Raw genomic sequence first — 25,177 nt, 5'->3', positions numbered from 1 at the left:
GGGTTTATCGTTGGCCATATACTGGCGTTGTGGTGATTGGCCTTTTCATTTCAGGAATTTATACTGTGCAAGCGCGAAATATATAATTTTTCCAACAGTTTCTAGCACTGTTTGTGGAAAACACACAAGGTTAGTGATTAAAAATGTTAGAAAAAAGCATTATTATTGCATGGACAAAGTTTATTAATGTGTATTGAATATGAATAATGTTCTAGAAAAAGGAGTATTTAAAAGAAAAAAATCAGTGCCGAAAAAACTTTATTTTGGAAACTGTAAGGAATGCCGGTGCTGTGTGTCGGGTACATGTTGAATGGTATAGAAAAGGACACATAACCAGATGTACGTACCCATCAACAAGTTTAGCGTTTTATCCTTCAAACACTGGTTTCTGCATTTTAACCACCTTCTTCTCGACAAAGCAAGCGTACTATGAAACTGAACCCTATTGATTTCAGAATCAATAGGGCTCGCCCGGGATGTGAGATAATTTTGGAGAGCTCAGCGAAGGAAGAGAAAGAGGTCGTAATAGACTTGTCATCAGATTTGAACTCACCCTTGTCTCCCTCTCGTGCTCAAAGTGGTTTATTTCATTCAAATATCTTGAATACCGTTTCAAAATCCAACTCTTCTACAGCACTTTCCTTGTCTCATGGCAAAGACAATCGGACGAAGATACCGAGACTGATATTAGATTTATTAATTGGATTTGCTAATAGATGAATTCTATTATTCTATATACACTTTACATTTCCACTGGAAAGATATTCTTCCTCAATCATGATCGGATATTTATGACGCACATGCAGGGTCTGTGTGACCCTGTCTTTTAGTTTAGAATTAAATTTCTTTAAAAAATTTTAACAATTAGAGATCCTGTGATTTAAACGTAATTGCTTTAGGTTCTAGTAACACATTTCAATGCTCCAATCAGTTGTCGCCTAGATCTCGTCAAAAAATAAAAATCACCTCCATCAACTTGTAAAAAATGCTATATCCATAGACATTAAAGTAGCATTTAGCAATGTTAGACCTCAGGTCTGAATTAGAATCCTGATTAGACTAAGGAATCTAGGTATGGATATAACCCCAACCAAAACCAAATGTTGCATTTTCGCAAGATCAACTTATAATCTTGACTGCCCTTCTTTAGCGAGAAAAGAAATATATTGATCAGGGTGTCTACAACTAATCTGAAAAAAATTTCCCTGACATTTCCAGGTTTTCCAGGCCTTCTAAAATTTTTTTCCAGGTTTTAAGAATCGACATAATAAAAAATACATTCCTTAAATTTTATTTGATAACACTTATAAATGACGTGGGAGAAGTATTCACAACGTTTGTCATCAACGATTTGAAGAAAAAAAACTGTTTTTCACTCAGAAAACAATATTTACGTTTACCAAATTATCCTTTTTTAACTTTTTGTTCAAGAAATATTGTAAAAGTTTTATTAAGACAAAAGTTTGAATAGAAAATTATTTTTTCTTCTAAATTATTGTAAACGTCACCAACGTTATAAATTATGAATATAAAATGAACATTTTTAAAAAAATTATCAGGGCTCGAACCAGTGACACAGTATTTAAAAATATGTATTTTACGGGCCAAAAATGAAGAATTACGAAAAAAAAATATATCAGCAGTCCGAGTCAAATAAGAGAACATTTTACTTAAAATTATAAATTAAATTTTTCACAACTATGAATTATTATTTTCAACAATTTTTAACTAAAATTCATCTTTAAATCACTTTTACGAAATCTCAATTATTAGTAAATTCTTCAATTAAATATATATTCGAAAATAAAAACTTCAATTAAAAAAAATTCAATTAATTATAAAAATACATGCTATACGGCTTTTAATATTTAATTATTATCTAAAATTTTAACTGAAATTAATTTTTATTAGAATTCAATTATTTGAAAACAAAAATAAATAATTTATTGAATTATTGAATGTTTCTTAAAATTTAATTCTCATAAAGAATTTTACCAACAAATTTTTTAATTGATGACGAATTTTAATAAAATTTTAAAGAATAATTACATTTTCCGAAGAATTCGATTAAAATTGTATTAAAAATAATTGAAATTCTTTCATGATTTTTATTATTTATGAAAATAATTGAATAGTTGTTAACAATTTTACAAAAAAATTTCAAAACTAATTGAATTCCTGAGAAATTTTTATTATTCTCAAAAAAATGGAACTCTTACGAAGATTTTTACATAAAATTTTTAAATAATTGAATTTTGTTTGGAAATTTTATAAAAATAGTAGATATAGAAAATCATTGAATTGTGAAAAGTTTTTAAAAATAATTGAATTCTTGTAATGAATATTGTTATTTACGAAAATAATTGAATTCTTCCAAAGAATTTAAAAAAAACATTTTTTTAAGTAACTGATTTTCTCGAGGAATTGAAATTAAATTTTTTTAAACAATAATTACATTTTTTTAGCAATTTCTATAAAATTTTATTAAAAATAATTGAAATCCGGTAATGGATTTTGTTATTTATGTAAATAATTGAATAGTTGCAAAGAATTTTATTAAAATTTTAAAAAAAAATTTGAATTCCTGAAAAATTTATATTATTTATTTAAAATAATTGAATTATTGCAAAAAATTTTATTAAAATGTTTAAAAAGAATTAAATTTTTGTGAAAAATTTTATTATTTTTGAAAATAATGGAATTCTTCATAAGAATTTTATAAAAATTGCTTTAAATAATTAATTTTTTCGAAATATATAAGAAATATTATGAAAATTTTATTTTAAATTATTTGGATTCTTCTGGAAAACTTTATTTTTGAAAATAATTGAATTTTTCGATTAATTGATTTAAAATAGTATTGAATTTGTAAATAATTGAATTCCTGTTAAATGTTTATTATTTTATAAAAATAATAAAAAATTTTTTAAATAATAATTAGATTGTTTTGGAAAAATTTTATTAAAATAGTAGATATTGAAAAACGTTGAAATGTTGAGGAACATTTTTGAAAATAATTGAAATTTTGCCAAGAATTTTATTAAAATTTTTTAAAATAATAGAACTTCGGAGAAGAATTTTATTATTTATAAAGATAATAGAAATTTTTACCAGAATTTAAAAAAATTTTTGAATACAATTGAATTTCTGCAATCATTTATAATTTCTCTAAAATTCCCCAAATTATGTATTTTAAAAATAAATTGACTTATTTTACGAAACAAAATATGCCAATGCCATCATTTCTGCTTTTCTTTTGATCTTTCAGAATTTTAAGTGGTTAATCTTTTTCTATTTGATTAGGGGAAAGGTGTACGAGATGATCCCCCTAAGGGAAAAAACCTATTATTCAAAGAAAAATCAACATATTCGAGTTTTTTTGTACGCACTACTAGATAATTAATCTATCTAACTATTCTGATTTGAAATATTTGCAGCTAATTAATATTTTACTATTAAATTTAATTTTTCCAAAACCTTACAAAAGGATCATCTTGGACACCGGGGTGTCCAAGATGATCCCCATGGTATGGACAAGATGATCCGTAGGGTTATCTTACCCCAATTATTGGAAAATGAGTCTAAATTGAAGGAATAACAGTGTATCACTATTAAATATACTTTATTTAGGCCATAAACGCTTTTGACCACTCACCACGATTCGTTTTCCTATTTTAAAATTACGAGGCATTGTCTACAACGAGAAAATTAATAAAATAGATGTAGATGTCAATTTTTTATTTTAGATAAGTTAGTTTTCATAATAAAAACATATAAGAAGCGAGAAAAATTGAATTTTTTATTAATACTAGAAAATTCACTTTGAGGTGAGGCGAAATACATGGGAATCAGGGGGGATCATCTTGTACACCCATTGAGGGATCATCTTGCCCCAAATGCCACTATTTTGTAATTTGTTCGTAACTTAACCTACAAGCTCTGTTATTCCATAAAACCAATCAGAACACTTAGTTGAAGATATACTGAAGCCGTGAGTACAAGAAACATGGAATTTCAGCTACTACAACAAAAGTTATCTAAGCCCAAAGTTAAGCTTTCCTTAGATCAAAAGTATGAAATTTTTATTTTTTCCAATAGAATTTTTTTAATGACGCGTGTTGTCATGACAGTTTGACTGATTCATAGATATGTCATTGGCAACGTATTACCGCATTTGCCTAAAAGGTGGCGCTAATAGGCTCGCCAAAATTCAAAAGGATCATCTTGCCCCAGGGGATCATCTCGTACACCTTTCCCCTATATGTATGTCTGTGGTTCATATTATTTCTCAAAAATCAAAATAGAATAGAATTGCAAATTAGAAAGGCAATATTAATTATTACTATTAATTTTTTACTAAAAATTTGTAAAACTAATTGTGGGCTTTAAAAATATTGTTCAAGAGTATTTCAAGTCTTAATGAAAAAAATTCCCTGACATTTCCAGGTTTTCCAGGACATTTTTAATTTCCCTGACATTTCCCGGTTTTCCAGGTGTTGTAGACACCCTGAAATTGTACAATTTCCTAACTCTGATCCCAGAAAGATCTCAATTGATAATCTGATTTGCCCCCCTGACAAGTCATTTAGCTAAAGAAATCAGTCGATTAAAAGAATAATAGTCATTTACTTGAATATTTTCCTATTTGCCCGCGTTTAGCTTAAAGCCTAGGAATTAAGTTAAACGGCGGATTTTTCTATTTGCCTACGACATGGACTAAGACAATATTTTACCAAACTGACTTTATTTATCTTTGCTGAGAAACTTATCCCCCCACCGGATTGGCCTTTCCCACCCAGGGAAAAATATTCTGTTTGACCATGGTACTCTAAACTTGACCTACACATACAATCTGGACATTCTCCGATGACTACATCTAACAGATTTGGAACACTGCAAACATTGACTGCCTTTCATCGCACTACCTTTGGCTAAAAGACTAAATCATTCACATAACAATTCTAACGAATCACATTTTTCTCTTCACATGTTTTAGTTCTGCCAGTCGGCTCCGCCAAAAGTCATTTAAGAAGAAAGAAAGAAGAACTCATATTCTTGATAACTTAAACATTTACATCGGTAGCACGCAGATTAGATGTGATTCCAGGATGCAATTGTAACAAGAAAATAATGTTGATGTCTCACATTAGAGAAATTTACTTTAACTCTTTGCTGATGCTAACGACCGTTATCGTCAAAAATCGTCATTCTGGACGCCTGGTGAGGACTATGAGAGTTACGTTCTTTGGCGATAGAGTGGGGATAAGTTAGCATCAGCAGAGGGTTAAGCAAGGGTGAGTAGGGCCCAAAGAGGGAGCTAATGCGTGTGTGTGGTCACAGAGAGCGAGTATCTGCAGAGTCGATAATTATTTACTGTCGACCTTTAATCGACTGGCGCCTGCGGTTTTTTATATTTTAATGTTTTGTCTACTGTAATCTCATTCTATCTTGGTTTGCGTTTGGGGTTTACCGCTTTATGCCAACGCTGTTGACACGATACTGAAGAATTTAGACAAAGTTATAGTTCTCCTCTGCTTCTTTTACAAACTGTGTGGTTCTTTCATATTTAATAGAAATAAGACTCCTCTTCTTGATGCATTTTTCAGAGTGTGTTTTCTATTATTGAGACAACTTTTCAGGATGTCAATGAATTTATGAATTCCATTCTCTAGTTATAATAAAGTTAACTTAATTATTAATAAATTCCAGTCAGTGCTCAGACCGAAACTCAGTACCGAAACGTACGATACTTGTGCTTCTGAGTGTTTCGTGTCCTGTATATTCAAACGGTAAATTATAAGCTCAGTTAATCTAGATTTACTCCAGAAGAGCATATAACTCAAGTCTATTATCAGGATCTGGATAGTTTTCCAAAGCCGGAAAAGTTTTCCGAAACGAATCACCGGTGATTGATTGGTTTATCACTAGTTGATCGTAAATTCAAGGCACGGTATTTAAAATTCTGAATTTCAGAAAAGTTGAATCGGACTATTACCAATTTTGTAACCATATCATGAATTTACAATCAAGTAAAAATAAACTCGTTACAATGAACACTATGATATTAAAAATTACATTTGCTTACTACCTCGGCCCAATATAGAGGGAAATAAATTGAAGCCGCTGTGGCTGTCATGTGATATTTAAAACATTACTTCATAATTTTATAATTAAAACTTCGAGTTTAAATTGTTTTATGGGTAACATGAATATTCCCAAACTTTCAAACAACCGAACTGTCATTTAATAGAAAAATATAAAGTAGAATTTAAATTTAACTGAATAATCTTGTAATTGACTTCACACTGGACAGAATTATCATATCGACAACCTAGCACATATCAGAATTGACACTTTATTGACTTGATATACAACAGAATTATCAGTTGTCAAACCTGCCTTTTGACAAAATTGATATATTTATAACATATTATTCGCGCTAAAATAATTTTGTCGAATACCAGTTTTATTAAATTACAATTCTGTAGCGTGGTAGGTCTGTCAAATTTCAATTGTTTTATGCCCGATATGTTAATTGACAATTATATTTAGTATCCCGATTGTAAAATATCAATTCTGTTGAATAAAAATTACATTACTTGTAGTTTCAATAAATTAGCAATTCTGTTGAATGTCATTTGTGTTAGAAGATAATTATGTTATAAATCATTTCTGTTGAATGACAATTAGGTTGCTTTTCAAGATAGAAAATTGGCAATTCGTTTGAGCGATAGTTACGTTAATTGTAAATTTTGTTTCATCTCCTGTCGGTAAAAAGTAAATGATAATTACGTTTCTTGTCAAACTATTAAAATATCAAATCTGTTGCCAGTCAGGTATGTTAAATGACAATTCCGTTGACAAAATCAACTATTTTGTTACATGTCAGGTTGTCGAAACTTTAATGCTGTTAAGTTTCAATTCAGTTACGTTACTATTCTGTTAAATTTCAAAATAATTTATAACAATTTTCACGTGGACACTTGTAAGGAGCTTGTAAAGAGTCCATAAGACAAGTGTGTGATAATAATAAATAAATTAATTACATCATTAAATTATTTCTACTAACCTTGTTTATTGCTCACAAAACTTGATATTCTGTTCTCATTTAGCACATTCAGTAAAGAAATTCTCTGTAGCTACAAGACGTTTATGAATCCAATTTTCTAAATATATATGTTCCATCACCTGCGCTGCGTATAACACTTTGCAGGATTTTACACGTTGTCTTGTTTATTGATAAAATTAAACTATTGCTTACCAATAAATTATATAAATCATTTTTTATTGTTTATTATTGTCAAGTATATGGGTGATTCTCCGCGTAGAGCAGAATTTAATGTCCCTCGTGTTTTTTAAGAAATCAGTTTCATATATTGTAATGAATTCAACGTAGAAAATTAATTTCCATGATGACAAATAAAAGTCTATTGTCGTTTTTATTTAAAAGTTTATAATTTTGCTTAAAAATCTGTTTTAAGGTGCTAAAACGTCATGGTGTAATCAGTCCAAACTAACATTTCATATATAAAATGTTATTTTTTAGTAAAATATAATAATAAATATAATGAATATTGACATTTTCTTGTTGTCTAAGTTAGTAGAATTGAGAAAAACAAAACACTTGTGGAAAAAAAAATTATTTTTTAATATTTTTGTAGTTATTTCTTGTCCCCCGTTTTCGCGTCACGGTATAATCACTTTGTAAAATTGCATAATTTACATAAAAAATCAAATCGAAAAATTGCTCAACATTCATAAAAAGCAGCAATAAACTCTCCTAAATAAATTATTAAAAGAGAAATTAATTTAAAAAAAATTTTTTTCTGTTTTATATGTGTTACAAGCATGAAAGTTGCATAGGGAGTCACAGAATCGTCATGGTCGAATCATAATATATTTGCAATAAAATGAATAATTATTTATATTTTACGTCAAAACAAGTTTAGTAGTCTAAGGTTAGTGAAAACAAAAGACGTGGAAAAAAAGAATTTTTGAAATCGATAATAATTTGCTTAAAAAATTAGTTTTTCTTGTGCGTCATGGTCGAATCAGACCGTCATGGTGTAATCAACTTTACATGGGTGTTTATTGTAAAAAAGAAAATTACAATTATTTTGTCTGGCTCGCTACGAATATTTCGTTCTTGAATGTTAAACTTTAAAATTCTATATCGACTTTTACTTAATTTAAAAAAAAATTTATCAATAATAGTAAAATCCAAATTGTGCGCTACGCGGAGAATCACCCATATAAGAAAGAATTAAAAACTGTATTAGATGATATCAATTTTAAAATAAATTTAAAATGATAAACTTCATTACTTTGAAAAACAAATTCATCTTCATTGCCTAATTTAATTTTGGTATTTTCAATTATTAGTAGTGTATGCATAGTAGATTTATCTGATTTGTCTTTATTAATTTAATAAACTGGAACAATTGAGGCCTTGGATCGAATAACTCGCCCGACGCTCGGAGGAACACGCAACTGCCAGTCAGTGAGCAGTGAGCGCCTCTGGGCCACTCACTGCTGCCCGACTGGTATTAGCGCGTTCCATCGAGAGTCGGGCGAGTTATTCGATCCAAGGCCTCAATTTCATTCCTTTTATTGTTGATGTCAATTTCGTAAATTTTGATACACAAGTTGTTTAATTTTTCAAATTTGGAACATAATTTAGAAAAATTAGGTATATAATCAAATTTTGAATCTGTTTCTTCAAAATGAGAACATGCAGTGAAAGAATTTAAAACACTCTGATGCCTTTAGTGCAAATGCTCTCTAGATAAGTTAAATCTAGCTCTTAGACGAGGAACAACCACCCTTTGAGACAGGGTGCGCTGCTAGAACACACTGAAGACAGCCGAGACAGAAAATTCTTTCATTGTTAACTACTTCGATCGTATGGCTTTAGCTGGATAAAAGTTTCAATAATTGCCAACAAAAAACAATATTGCTAGTTATTTTTAACATTAATGACAGCTCTTTTATTTATTATAAATTTCTTTTAAAGATTATCTCCCGACTTTATCTGTTGCAATTCATCAATTAACTTTTAAAATATTTCTCTTAAAAAAAAAAAATTAACAAAAAAATTACATTGACTTAAGATCATGTTATTCAGTGGTCACGTGTCCCATATACTTTACTATGGAAAAACATCACACTGAATAACATGGCCTTAAGTTTCTTATTTATTTAAAAGCATTTTTTAATCGAGAAGTAATCATATTGTTTGTTATTCTGTCGTATGCTCAAATTTAGAAATTTTGTTCACTATCAAAGTGACTATCAAAGTGGAATCCAACTTTTGCGTTTTGTATGAAAAATGAGTAAAATTCCATTTTATAAAAATTAATACTACCATTTCTCTCCTTCGATGGGGTTAACCGCAAATATTTATTTGACACCCGGTGAACATGAACATAAGTGCAAGAAGGACTATTGTACGAGATAAAAATATTATAAAACTAGTGAAAATAATTTGAAGGCAACTTAGTTATTTACTCCCAATTTTTAACCAAAACTAAACATTAAGCAATTATGAAAATAAATTCTTACCAAAAAAATTACTCCTTTAAGAATGACATCTGTATTAAGCTCAACATTGAGTAAATCGTTGCTCAGCTTTGCGAATTTTTCCGGTGTGAGCTTGTTGAGAATTCCGCGCACCTTTCTGAAGATAAGATCATTTCTGCTTTCTGGGGTGAGTGCATCGCGTCTAACAGTAGAAGGAGGGATCCAGCGTCGCTCAGTAGATAGGGAGCGAATTTCGTCCCTGGAAGGCATCGAATTTTTTAGTTTTGAGTTACACTAAATGGGATCGCAACGCGTAGGATTGTTTGAAGTAAAAAGGAAGCAGGTTGCTTTTTAAACTCGTTTAAAGCCAAGGTAATTATGTAAACCCTGACCTTCCTCCCGGGACACGAGCTGCACCCCCCGGTCCTCTGGGGTTATCCGTTGTTGCGTGTGTTTTGGTCCCCTGAATGATAAATTACAGGATACAGATATTTTTTTTTTTAATGAATCTGAAACAAAAAATTCAATTTATTTTTAAACCACCCATTTCATCAAGTCATAAAACAAGATTACCAATGCTAATTTTTCCAAAAAATTTTATTTTTGTTTTTCAATTTATAGACCACTAGTGGTAATTATACGACCGCTATTATTTAATAAATCTGAAAAACTATAATAACTAAAAACTTGTTTTTCAATAAATTCGTAAAATTTCGAAAAAATGACACCATAACGAAAAAAAATGTTAATTTATCAATCAGATATTTAACAAAACCCCATTTTCAGTGATTTGCCTATTTTATTTATATCTACCGAAGAACTTAACATTTTTTAACGTTCATATAGGCTTATTTGAATGATAAATCAAAAAAGTATAAAAATATAAAAGGTACTAGGTACGTTTGTACTAGTTTGTCGTGCTAGTATGCTAATCTCGTATAATACGAGTACGATAATAGTATGGTGTACTAAAGGTTTCTGTAATTTAGTTCATCGTACTATACTAGTACCGCGTGTAACGCGTTTTATGTCCTCCGTTTTGTATCACTTTTGGTGTAAGTTTTCGCCTTCTTCTGAATAAACAAATTTTTGCTTCTATTTATGATAAGTTACATTTGTGCTTGGTCTTCCAAATTGGTACGATATTGCTGCTCTAAACGGGAAATACATTGTCTAGACATTGTATAAAATTTCCGATTTTATACCTATTGAAGGTGTCAAAATTTGGATTTTACGTATAAACGGAGAGCTAGAGACTGGCGGACCCATTATGGAGGACGACTTTTTGAAACATTCACCGGATTTACCTGAAATTCGTTTCTCGGGTGTTTTTGAGGTCGCTGATTACGAATCTGATATTCAATTTTCAAAATGGAGAATGACATTTTATGGGTGGTCCTGATTTTGGTAATTTTTGAAAACTGTTTTTTTACATTAGGTCATGTAAGTGTTATTATTTTTCAGATCTAGCTTGCGATGAGATCAATTCGAATTCAACGCAATTTCATATTGCTCTAATACACAGACAGGCCTGCAAAATTCGACTTTTTTTTTAATTTTTGATATCGAAGTTGTTTCTTACGTAGTTTTGTCTGCTGAACCAAAATCAAAGTAAGGTATGTTTTCAACCTTTTTTTTAAGTGCTCCAGATCGTTCATTTTTTATGGTTTTGCTCCGCAAATATAGCAAGTGGAACTTGAAGGTGTATCAGTTAGTGCCTAACAAACTTTACCGTCCACCATAGTCAATTTTATTTCAGTTTTAATTATGTATGCAGCATCAGATTTAGTGACTCTCGCAGGTTTAAGATTCTCAATTTGAGATTTGATGGTCAATTTGAGTTAACGTTGGGAAACAAAATAATTTATTAGCCTCTTCGCTAGCATGGCGTTCCAATTGGCGTTTCGTGAGTAGGTGACAGAAGAAGCGTCAAAAAGTGCGAAAGTGGCGTTCCTACTGAAATTCGATTTCTAAAGTCTGTAGACAGATTCAGCTTACCAAAAACAAATATTTTTATTATTTAAGATTCATAAACACGAATATGCCAGGAAAAAATTATTTTTCCAAGGTTTTAAATGGATTCTTAAAAGTTTAAATGTAGCTAATTTTCAATACACTGAACTCTGGCTGCAATGGACGTTGCTGTAATAGATTAGTCTCATGATGAGGTGGTAAGCGGAAAACAGGGGCCCTGAGCTCGGCGACCTAGCGCCACCAACAAAGTATTATTTTCTAAATTTTGAGGGTGCACAGTCCACACATAAAATCTGTTTGTGTAAATATCTGAAAAGTCTGCGAACCTGAGTGGAAACTATTTTCCAAAATTATGGTTCCCTTTCTTAATTACTTGTTTTTAGTTAAAAATTGTAGGCTAAATCTAACTAGATGTTTTTTTATATAAAAGTATTTTTATTATAATGATTTCAGTGGGGCTCACTTTAATTTTTAAATATGGTTTCTGTAATTGTTTAAATAATATGTTATAATTGGTTACTTTGGTAAGCTCTTAATTTTTTTTGGCTCAAAAATGGTGAATTGTGACAATGTACGAAATATCTCTTAGCTTCCAGAAAAATTTTGTCAAAACCTAGTAACATACAGTCTAGAAATTTTGTTCAATCCCCTGAAAATTAATACCCGATAAACCAGATTGTAATCTGCATTGGAAGTCAGAGTACAGTCTGGTTTATCTGGTAACAATTTTCTTAGGAATTAAACATAGAGATATAAAAATAAAATTAATAAAGAGAGATAATAAAATCAAATTAACTCCGTAGGAGACAGATAGTTTTGAGCACCACTGAAGGAATCTGGAGCATAATCCGAGCTTTTGCCAAAAACACCCACAGCATAACTGGTTTTTTTACTCGAAACTACTTGAAACTACTTGTTGGTTCCAATATACTTCATTCGTTTTCTGTTGGTTGCGCTGCGATTGACTGTTGGAAGAAAATTCGAAATCTATATAACATGAATGTGGGATCATTATTGTCTTCGCTTAGCATGAGCGTTCGGTCAGAGTTTCGGAGTAGATAGCATGAGGATTTTGACTTATAGAATTTCTATTTTTAGGGTTCCGTACACTGAAATTTGGCATTTATACGTGTCTTTACACGTACATTACAGAAAAAATATAGCGTACCTCATCGGATGCAACGGTCACAGCTCACAGTGGGGGATTTGGTGGAATTTTGTATCAAAATCGTAGAACTCTGAATAGAAACGTCATGAATGGATAAAACCTTTTAGAAAATGTAGATTAGAGTCTACAGAATAACAGAAAAATTGTGGGAAGCATGAAAAAAAATTTTTGTAGCTTCAAAAATATACATGGAAGTCAGCAGCTATGGTAACCCAACGGGAAGTTGCCAATGTTAACGATTGGTTCAATAATGGGCCATGCTTGGTACCCAATGGTTTTTTCTTGGCAAAACAATTGGCAACCATCATTGGACCACCAATGGTTTAAACTTGGGATGATCACGCTACTGCCAATGATCGGTAGCCAAGCATCGGGCCAATATTAGTTGCCAAGGAATTGCCAAGGAGACAAAATCGATTTTCAAAAGCTTGATTTTTTATTGGCAGCCAACAAAAAACCAAGGTTTTGAAAATTGATTTTTTTTAATTATTAATTAAAATTTATTTTAAAAAAATATATTTTTCAAAAATTTATTTTAAAAAATTATATTTTTAAAAAATATATATTTTTTTAAATTAATAGAACATATTAATTTAATTTGTCACCTCTGGTAAAACAAAGATGAAAGACTGATAAATTCCCTCACTTTATATTTTACAGTGGAGGGATGACTGTGAATGTCTTTGCGAGAGAGGAGCAGGTACTTATATAGAGCCAGTGAGAAAGGTCACAAGCGAGAACAAATCACTAGCATGCACTCTGGCGGCGCTTGTCGGAAGTGGCGCAACGTTGGTTGCCAAGCGCTGTGTCGATAATGTCAGGATATGCATGCGCGCCAGAAAACAGTTCCGACAAGCGCCGCCAGAGTGCATGCTAGTGATTTCTTCTCGCTTGTGACCTGTTTCACTGGCTCTATATAAGTACCTGCTCCTCTCTCGCAAAGACATTCACAGTTATCCCTCCACTGTAAAATATAAAGTGAGGGAATTTATCAGTCTTTCATCTTTGTTTTACCAGAGGTGACAAATTAAATTAATATGTTCTATTAATTTAAAAAAATATATATTTTTAAAAAATATATTTTTTTTTTAAATAATTTTTTGAAAAATATATTTTTTAAAAATAAATTTTAATTAATAATTAAGAAAAATCAATTTTCAAAACCTTTGTTTTTTGTTGGCTGCCAATAAAAAATCAAGCTTTTGAAAATCGATTTTGTTTCCTTGGCAATTCCTTGGCAACTAATATTGGCCCGATGCTTGGCTACCGATCATTGGCAGTAGCGTGATCATCCCAAGTTTAAACCATTGGTGGTCCAATGATGGTTGCCATTAATGTTCCAATAATGGAACGGAGTTCGCCAAGCATGGCCCATTATTGAACCAATCGTTTACTTCCCATTGGGAAGAAATCTCTATTAAGTAGGAGAGAGTGGGGCTAAACCGGATGGATTTGATCTTTGACCAGAAAACTCATACAACAAAATATTTTTTGCTAAAGAGTAATATACCGTTTTGAAGTTTGTTCCTTCACCTACAAATCACAGTTGTTCGATTTTAAAAAACTACAGTAGCTTTGGTGATATATTGCTTTGAAGGTGACTACCTCAAAAACGAAAATTTTAAAATTGGTGGGGCTAATCGAACACCGCTAATTAATTAAAGAATGAGACACAAATTTGCGTTTTTTATGTAGAAAATTCAAATTTTCTACATAAATATTTTCTTTGTTTATTTATTTTTTGGTAGTTCTATACATAGAATATAATATAAAATAGGTAATTAATATAATATAAAAATGAATTATAGTTTTCAGACTTGTTTGTTTGCAGCAGCTCGCTTGCTAGTTCGTGTTTTAAAATAAATTCTTTATTTATTTACAAAGTGGTTCTATGCAAAGAATATAATATAAAATAGTTAATAAATAGAAAATTAATTATAGTATTCGCAGACCTGGTGTTGCTTATCACGACGTCCGATTTAGCCCCACACCGTCATCTAATAATTAACCTACAATATGTGACGCGCTCCCAAGAAAGGTACCTAAGAAGCAAACGAATTATAGGTTGGGTTCGTGTTAGATTTATATTGATTAAAAGTTTATTTTCAATTATTTGAATTTGAAACCAATTTTTATTAAATATTTTGAATATAATGAAGACTTGAAAATCAACAATTTTTAATTAATAATTGATTCTCTTTCTGTATTTTTACTTAAAACATTAAAAACATAACCTCAAATTTTTTGTTTCTTAGGTACCTTTCCTCAGAGCGTGACACATATATTAATTTTTTCTTCTGAACGTATTCCATTAAACTTTATTTTTACTAAACTCAGTACACCTTAAACTGAAAAAATACGTACCAGATAATATGTGCACTGTAATTATAACGATAAAAACCTAAAAAGTTAAGAAAAAAATTTTTTTACTTTCACCGCGAAAAACGACATTTGCAATATCTTGACGGCAACTATTATTACTAGAAAAATGACATGTCCCTAATACCTCATGCCGCATATGAAGCATTTTACGTGAAATGTCCAAGTTGAAATTTCAACTTCTTGAAAAAAATTGAAACTCGAGGAATTTGTTGTTCTATCAAGTAGAAATGTGACCCAAAAAATATTTTTTATCCCACATGCACAAAAATGGCGCTTTCAGATAGCTGACAACAGGGAGTAAAGTCACTCATTTGTTCGACCATATGAAAATGGCGTCCATTTTCTCCCATGTGCAAACATAACCGCTGATCCCATGCGTTATTTTTGCCCAAGGGAGAAAACGGCCGCCATTTTCATATAAGTCGAACAAGTGACTGACTTTTATTCCCTGTCGTCTGCTATCTGAAATCGCCACTTTTGTGCATTAGGAATAAAAAATATCGTAAGTAACATGGGAATAAATGCAGCCAATTTCTTTACGATGATTTTTGTGACACGAGTGGAGGTCTCGGGGCGCCCTCGATCTCCATTCGTGTCACAAAAATCACCGTAAACAAATGGCTGCCTTTATACCCTTGTTGCTTAATATACTATTTGATTTTTTCGAAAAATTGGAGGGGGTAGAAGGGGGTCAATTTGACCAATTTTGCCAACACCGGCTACTTTGTGAATTTTTTCTGAACATACTTGTAATGGGAAAATTTTTTTAGAATATGTTTCTGAAAGGTTTTTTCGTCCTCTTTCCAATGGTGTATTTTATTTTTTAATATTTTAAAAATTTACCCTAATTTTTTATAATTAATATTTAATTTTCAATTTCCCAAAAATCGGTCCGTTTTTTTGAAAATAAATTATTGCAAACGAAAGCTGAGGTTTTTTCCTATCGGCATGTCAATTTTCAGAAAGCCCTTTTTTTGTTTTTGAGTTATTAAATTTCAAAGATAGGAAAAAACCTCAGCTTTCGTTTGCAATAATTTATTTTCAAAAAAAAAACGGACCGATTTTTGGGAAATTGAAAATTAAATATTAATTAACAAAAATTAGGGTAAATTTTTAAAATATTAAAAAATAAAATACACCATTGGAAAGAGGACGAAAAAACCTTTCAGAAACATATTATAAAAAATTTTTCCCATTACAAGTATGTTCAGAAAAAATTAACAAAGTAGCCAGTGTTAGCAAAATTGGTCAAATTGACCCCCCTCTACCCCCTCCAAATTTTCAAAAAAATCAAAAATATTTTTTGGGGCACATGTCTGCTTGATAGAACAACAAATTCCCTGAGATTCCATTTTTTTAAGAAGTTGAAATTTCAACTTAGGACATTTTACGTAAAATGCCTCATATGCATCACGTAATAGTGCGTTACATTATTTGAAATTCGTCATGGTTTCGGAAATATTCAGTAACCATGTGTCCCATAAACTTTACTATTAGAACATGTGACCACTTAACAAGATGCCTTTAAGGGGATGTCAAAGTCGATGCGATTTTCCCATTGAAGCTCAATGCAAAAATCCAATCGACTTTGACATTCCCTTAAGGGGATCCCACTTATCGACATTGCAGATCTAAAATGATTAAAAATCTGCAACGACCGTTTCTTGGAAAATATAAGATATTATTACCTATAAATTTGCAAAACTCATTTTTTATCATAAATACACAGGATGAGTATTTTATTTGTTGTAATTATTTGAAAAAAATTATTGTTAGAAAGTTAAATATGGGCAGTTTCCCTGTAACACATCTTTGACTACTAGCTCAAATTGCAACTACCATTTCTCGAAAACAACGAAACAAAATAATTTTTCCATTTGGGAAATTTAATTTTGTAGGAAAATACGGAGGATGAGACTCATTTGCCATTCAGGAATAAATAAAAACTTTATTTTTTGTAAAGTGTATATGTGACAGCTGTTCGGTGGCACTTGATATTTAATTTACTAGCATTAACTTTTCTTTAACAATTTGAACAAAATAAATGTCTCTCATTGTGTCTTTCATCACTAATGAATTTTTACTCGAAAAGAAAACATTATATTTTATTATAAGATGGTAAGGTGTCAATTTAGCGGATATATATTTATTTCGCTTATCATCGATAAGACAGAAATCAATATTTCAAAATTAATACTTCATTAATATTTGAAAATATATTTTATTTTGTGCATGGTTTCTGAAAAAAATGAATCGTCTCTCACCGCTGGGGTATGATCCCAAAACATTCCTATTGCCGGTAGGATGCTCTACCAATTGAGCTACAGACGATTCATGAGAGACGATTCATTTTTTTCAGAAACCATGCACAAAATAAAATATATTTTCAAATATTAATGAAGTATTAATTTTGAAATATTGATTTCTGTCTTATCGATGATAAGCGAAATAAATATATATCCGCTAAATTGACACCTTACCATCTTATAATAATTATTATCACAGAAAAACCCCATTTACCATCTTATGATATTATATTTTATTGTTGTTAATTTAAAGCTAAAAATAATCAAAATTTGTCAGTTTTGGAACCTTTGGCGTCATCTCTTGGTTCTATGAACTACTAAAAGCTGTCACATGTGTTCTTCTTGTTGTAAATTGCTATACAAAACAGTATACATAAATTAAAGTTTTTTATTGTTGTTTTCATATGTAATGAATCTTATTATGTGTATTTTTTATTAAAATTAAGTTTGCTAAATGGAAAAATTATTTTGTTTTGTTGTTTTCAAGAAAAGGTCGTTGCAGTTTGGGCTCTTGGAAACTGACCATATTTAATTTTCTAACAATATATTTTTTTTAATAATTACAACAAATAAAATACTCATCCTATGTATTTATAATAAAAAATGACTTTCACAAATTTATAGGTCATAATTCCTTATATTTTTCAAGAAACGGTCGTTGCAGATTTTTAACCATTTTTGATCTGCATTGTCGGTATGTGGGATCCCCTTAAGGGGATGTCAAAGTCGATGCGATTTTCCCATTGAAGCTCAATTCAAAAATCCAATCGACTTTGACATTCCCTTAAGCACAAAAGTAAAGAATTTTAGTCATTACTAGTTTGAAAATTTCTGAATGTCTTTTGACTGTTGTTATTTTTTATAAATCTCGTAAATTATGTTACACTTTTGTAAAGTGGTTTTTACTCTTAATTTAATTTTCTTCAGTTGTATTTTACTTCAGCATTGATATAAAGAGTTTTCAGTAGAAACCTTTTTAAGATTTGTTTTCATTCAAGAAAACGTTCATAACTTATGTGTCTTAAAAATTAGTAAATAAGAATAAAACTATTGCAGCAGTCCATTATTATTAATTATAAAATCGCAAAAAAAACTTTTTAGATTAAACGGAGACAAAATCAAACAACACAGTTTTTTTGGTTTGTGCAGAAATTAATTTAAATGACTATATGCACAACACCATTTCGTCATCCACAGTATAGTGAATTAACACATTGAAAGCGACCGAGTGACCCTCGTGTCTCTCCTTGTTGGACAGAGCCTTGACAAATTTTAAAGTTGGCTTTTTTGTACATAAAATCTTTAACGTTTACACACAGATTGTAGAACTTTGAGTTACAAATAGTAATAAAAACCATTTAAGTCTTCTTAGATTAAAACATTTTTTAATTCACGAAAAATTTGAATTTTTTAAATAAATTTATAGAAATTTTCCTAACTGCTTTATGACTTTATTGACCGCCGGACACCCTGGACACTATAAAAAAGAAACGGGACGTGATAAATAGTTCAAATGAGGCTTAAATGAGAACTCAAGCCTATAACTTTAACCACACTGCAAAAAGAAGTATCTTAATTTAAGATGTTTTGGTAGTCATTTCTAAGATGTTTTCGTAGACACTTTTTAGTTATTTGAAATATCTTAATTTAAGATGTTAAAAGTATCGTCGTACACATTTTCAGCAAGTTTTTTGGGCAAAATGTTTTGAGGTTAACTATAGGCTCTTATATGTATAACACTTTATGCATCTTAGTGTTTAGTAACTTACTTTTTGTCGCATTTTACGATTCACAAGTATTAGGGTGGTTCTTATTTGGGCGATGTTTCCAAATCTTCGGTCTCACCCCAAAAAATTAATCAAGGTATAAAAAAAAATTTTCCTGAAAGTTTGAAGCAAATCGAACAATATTAACACATGCCTCTAGTCGACTGAAATTTTAAATGGAAAATACATGTAATTTTTCCTAGAAATCACAAAAAGTTTTTTCTAGCTTATACAAATTTATTTAAAATTCTCTAACTTTGGGTTAGAGGTAAAACTTTCAATTTTTCCAAATTTTTTTGAAAGTATTTGCTCCATTTACAAGCTTGATGAATATGCCGCTATCACAGTGAACAGGATTATATATTAACCCTTAGATGCATACATTTATTTATTCATTTAAATTTGACGAAACTCGGTATTCTGGGGGTTTGGCGGGTCATTTTGAAAAAATTCAAAATGGCGGATCCAATATGGCGGACATAAGAAATATAAAGTCGTTCAATTGAACTGAAACTCGGTACTCGGAGATTCTTGGCGTCGCTGATTACGAATCATTTTGAAAAAATTCGAAATGTCGGAGCCAATTTTTTTGTTTTCATTTATTTTTTTTGTAACTTTTTTTTGTTTCTTAATTTTTTTGCTTTTTTGTTTGTTTTTAGTCTATTTTCTGTGGCACATTAACTATTTATATGAAATTCCAGAAAGCATTTTCTCTCTTCGATTTAAAATCTTAGAAACGCAAAGAACGAGTAAGTATATCCGCGTTTTTGGCTCCGACATTTCGAATTTTTTCAAAATGATCTTTTTCAAAATGATTCGTAATCAGCGACCCCTAGATCCTCCGAGTATCGTGTTTCAGTTCAATTAAAGTTTTTATTCTTTATGCCCGCCATATTGGATGCAACATTTTGAATTGAGAATTGTTAGAGAATTTTAAATAAATTTGTATAAGCTAGAAAAAACTTTTTGTGATTTCTTGGAAAAATTACATGTATTTTCCATTTAAAATTTCTGTCGACTACGTGTTAATATTGTTTCGATTTGCTTTTTCAGGAAAATTTTTTTTTTATACCTTGATTAATTTTTTGGGGTGACACCGAAGATTTGGAAACATCGCCCAAATAAGAACCACCCTAACAAGTAACTTCTATAGCTAAACATATTAGGGTAAGACTCCGTAAAAAATATCACGATTTGCCAGGGGTCTTCGGATTAATTCACCATTTAGCGAAATTATAGTACTGGATAAGAGAAATTAATTTACCAAAAATTTTTTGAAAATTTTCAAAATTGTAAAAGTTACGCAATATTGAATTTTTTGACACTTATTTTTTTAAATATTAATTTTTCTGAAGCCATTCATCGGATTTTATTAAAATTTAAATATGTTATACCTGAAATCATATCTTTTAAGACTGTTGTGTAATAAAAAAAAGATTTTTTTATTTTTGACTAAAAAAAATCCAAAATTTTTTTTGAACCGGTTTTACTCGAAGGGGACCGATTTTCGAGTAGTTTTCGATATATAATAAAATATTCCTTATAATGTCACCTTTATTTTAAGACCAAGAAAACTATGGAGATTTTAATAGTTTTGGAGATATCGCAATTTTTGTGAACGCGTGCAGCGTTCTAGCGCTGGCGCAGTGCCGCACGGCGCTACGCCTATTGGGCATCGTGCCTCGCTATAGCTCACTGTACTGGGCATTGCTGCGCGCAAGCACTTTTGTTTACTTATGTTACATATTGCTAGTCTTTCATTGCACCTTTAATATCCATTTTGAAAATTTAAAAAATCTTCATTTGTCTCTGAGTAATCGTTCATTGAATTTTCTGAGTTTGGCAAATTCTTCAAAAACTGACAAAACTTCGATAATAAAGAAGAATATAACTACAAACATCTAAATTTTAAATAGTTCTAAAGATTTTCGATATAACTGAATACGAATTCGATGTCAGATTGACAGAATTCAAAATGGCAGATTTTAAGCAAATACAATCAAGTTTTAAAAAATCGTCTGCCATATTGTATCTGCCATTTTTAATTTTGTAAATCTGACATCGAATTCGTATTCAGTTATATCGAAAATACTCAGAACTATTTAAAATTTAGATGTTTGTAGTTATCCTTCTTCAGAGACAAATGAAGATTTTTACATTTTCAAAGGGAAGAGATTTTCTTATTATTTATTTACTTATTTAGAGATTTACTTATTAAAGGGGAAGAGTAGCTCTTTTAAATGCAATATTGACCTTTTACAAAAAAAAATTATCTCTTAACCCCTTATAGCAGTGTAGTCAAAATAGTGTTTTCGTGCCACAAATGTGCTAAATTTTTTTTATTTCTTCTAATACCTGATATCATTAGATTTTATGTTTTTGGATTCGCTGAATCCAAATATTTGGTCAAAATTAAAAAATTAAAAATGGCGGCTTCAAAATAGAGATCGAAAAATTTCAAAGTTTACGAATTTTAAATTTTTTCGTTCGCCATTTTGAATTTTTAAATTTTGACTAAATATTTGGATTTAGAAACCTCGAAACTCCCCGAATAAGCATTTTCAGCCGAATTCATAAACTTTAAAAAAAATTTGGTCACCATTTTGAATTTTTTAATTCTGATCAAAGATTCGGATTCAGCGACCCCAAAAACTTTAGAATATTCATTGATATTCATATTTCATTTATTACAGAGATTTTTCTTTTAAATGCCGCTATAGGGGTCATATACATTGGTGACACGAATTATTTTTGCCTCTATAGACGTCATACACTGTGAAGGGGTTAATGTTACATGACATCAAATATAACTAAAAACAGGATTTTTGCACTTTTAGGTTAAAAATCTCGGAAAACTGACGTGCAGGGTCTATTTTGAGGACGGATTCGGATTCAGCACGTCGAAAACGTCGAAAACCTTCGGAAAAGTATTGTCCCGTTCTTGGAAAGTAAATTGAATCAAATTTTTTTGGCCTGTGTAATAATACGTTATATTATTGAAATAGCAGCAGTGCCCAGTACAGTGAGCTATAGCGAGGCACGATACCCAATAGGCGTAGCGCCGTGCGGCACTGCGCCAGCGCTAGAACACTGCACGCGTTCACAAAAATTGCGATATCTCGAAAACTATTACAGGCTTCGAAGTCTAGTAGCAGGTCAAAAAAAGTGTGAAAAAGTAGCATTTTGGAAGAAAAAAGTGTCCTCTAAATTGAAAAAAAGTAGCAAAAAGTAGCATATTAAAAATGAAGTAAAATTAGTTTTTTAAGTAAGAAAATTAAGTGAATATATGTTGTTGTCCAAAAAATTGAAAGAAAAAAATACTAAAAATAGGAATTCACAAAATTTTTTTTAAATTTTGATTTATAAACATAAAACATGAAAATATAATAGCTTTTTTGTCGATATTTTACATTGGAAAGTTTTATTTACATAATGAAATGTAATTGTTAATAATACTGAAATGAGATCTTTCATAAGAATTTGTTTTTTAATAACAGGCTCATAATTTTGAGAAGTTAAATTGACACCTTCTTTCTCCTTATTATTTTTTAAAAAACTATCAATAACTTTTTATCAGCCATCTAATTTTTAAAAATGAAACGTAAACATTTTTTAGTAATTTACTAATAACAGATATCAAAATGAAAAAAATGGATTGTTTTTAGTAATATAAATTTTTTAAATTTTAGAATCCACATAGCCATAATTTTGTACAATAATAAATTATGAACAATTTAATTCCAATAAAAAAAATTATAATTTTTTTTCTAGATAGATCTTAAATCTTTATAAATGATTTTTTATTATTGAACAACCGACTTAAAACACTGTATTATTGAAAATACAATTAATATTTTTAAATTTGACATAAAGTTTGTAAACATAATATAATAAATAATCACGTTAAATAAATATTATTTTGGATTTTTAATCAAACAATTTATATAACCAAAAGAATTAAGTTTTCATTCTTAATTGATTTTTTCTATACTTGATGAAACTTTTATAAAGTCAAAAAAGGTATTACTATTAAATTATATAGTGAAAAATGAAAAATTTAGTTTTTAATTTTTTTAAGAAGCTTAAAGAATAATAAAATTAGATACGAAAAATTCGAAACGTTAAAAATTTGTAATTTAATAAACATCCACTATTAGTAATTATTATAATATATTATAATCACGCGTCCAATAATAAATTTAATTCATTTGGCGGGTTTTTTGAAATCTACGAAATTCACCAAAAAAACTAAAATTCTTGAATTCTGTAAATTTTTTTTACATTTTTTGGAAAAAAGTAGCATTTAGTAGCTTTTTGCCAAAATAAGTAGCAAAAAGTAGCTTTTTGACAAAATAAGTAGCAAAAAGTAGGCTTGACCAAAAAAAGTGTCAAAAAAGTGGAAAAGTGTGTCACTTCGAAGCCTGCTATTTAAGTCTCCATAGTTTTCTTGGTCTTAATAAGTATAAAGGTGAAATTATAAGGAATATTTTATTATATATCAAAAACTACTCGAAAATCGGTCCCCTTCGAGTAAAACCGGTTCAAAAAAAATTTTGGATTTTTTTTTAGTCAAAAATAAAAAAATTTTTTTTTATTACACAACAGTCTTAAAAGATATGATTTCAGGTATAACATATTTAAATTTTAATAAAATCCGATGAATGGCTTCAGAAAAATTAATATTTAAAAAAATAAATGTCAAAAAATTCAATATTGCGTAACTTTTACAATTTTGAAAATTTTCAAAAAATTTTTGGTACATTAATTTCTCTTATCCAGTACTATAATTTCGCTAAATGATGAATTAATCCGAAGACCCCTTGCAAATCGTGATATTTTTTACGGAGCCTTACGCATTACTGCGTCAGAAACATCTTAATTTAAGATACTTTAAAACTTGCTGAAGTAACTTACTTTACCAAGATGTGAAAAATATCATCATCACTGCTAAAACGTATAAAGCTTCTTAGATTTCAGTAAGATACTTTAGAAAACATCTTATTTTAAGATACCATTTTTCCATCTTACATCTTACTTTAAGATATCAAAAAAACACCTATTTTTGCAGTGCTCCAGAAAAAAAACAGGTATCATTAATTCAAAATTGTCAAGAAGAACTTTGTATCGTATGCAAACCCGAGTAACATGTATAACATAGCAAGCAAATCGGATCAATTTTTAAAGAGTCTTCCGATATATTAGATCCGCCATATTGAATTATGAAAACCTAACATCAATAAATTTGTAATAAGCAAAGCGACCCGGAATACCTTTGTATAACAAGTTTCAAGCAAATCCGAACGATTTTTAAAAAATCCCTGTATAAGATCTTGTACAAGAAAATGTACAATTTCTTGTACAAGGATTTGAAACAAGTTCTTGTATTGGAACTTGTACAAGAAAATGTACAAGTACTTGTACAAGAAAAGAAACTAGTACTTAACGATTATAAGTTATTAAAATGCCAATTTTCAAAAAAAAAAAATTATTTATAAATTTACTTATTCCAATTTTCTAAAAAAAATTTATTTATAAATTTACTTGTACAAGAACATGAACGTGTTCATGTATACAAGTACTTGTACACGAACCCGTACCAGATCATATACATTTTCTTGTACTAGTATCTTTTCTTGTACAAGTACTTGTACAAGTTCCAATACAAGAACTTGTTTCAAATCCTTGTACAAGAAATTGTACATTTTCTTGTACAAGTTCAGCTGCTGAACGTGTGCATTTTCTTGTGCAAGATCTTATACAGGGATTTTCAGTAGGGTCTTCCTCCATTTTGGATCCGCCATATGGAATTTTGAAAACTTAACATTCGATTAGTAATCAGTAACCTCGAAAACCCCCCAGTATCAAGTTTTAAGGAAACTAAACTAGACATTATGTATTTGACCGCGTTTTAGTAAATTTGTCCCCTTGATGTCACGGAAACAGCATCTGCAGGGTGCACATACACGGTAAAAAGTTATTTCCGGCAATTTTTAATGATGACTGCATGTTTCTTTGCTTCTGGAGGTTAAAGTTAATGTTTTAAGCCCTCATTCAATCCGTAC

At 29.9% G+C, this 25,177-nt stretch overlaps 1 protein-coding gene across 2 annotated transcripts in view; it reads right to left on the bottom strand.

The window, feature by feature from the left end:
* LOC122501130 (eukaryotic translation initiation factor 4 gamma 2) overlaps positions 1-25,177 on the bottom strand; it is a 62,367-nt gene that overhangs the window by 14,322 nt on the left and 22,868 nt on the right. The window contains exons 2-3 of one of the 2 annotated variants that reach the window (XM_043610405.1): positions 9,912-10,028; positions 9,562-9,778 (exon numbers count right to left, since the gene is read on the bottom strand). Coding sequence is in view for 1 of the 2 variants with exons in the window: in XM_043610404.1 (XP_043466339.1) it covers positions 9,562-9,789 (228 nt within the window). In the remaining variant the exon portion in view is untranslated. Of the gene's footprint in view, positions 1-9,561; positions 10,029-25,177 lie in introns of both variants that reach the window. The other variant, XM_043610404.1, reaches the window with a different exon arrangement.

The sequence above is a fragment of the Leptopilina heterotoma genome, unplaced genomic scaffold, assembly GCF_015476425.1.
Source record: "Leptopilina heterotoma isolate Lh14 unplaced genomic scaffold, ASM1547642v1 Lhet_201, whole genome shotgun sequence".
Taxonomy (NCBI): Eukaryota; Metazoa; Arthropoda; class Insecta; order Hymenoptera; family Figitidae; genus Leptopilina; species Leptopilina heterotoma.
Note: the sequence above shows the minus strand (reverse complement) of the source record. Positions and strands in the feature narration are given on the sequence as shown.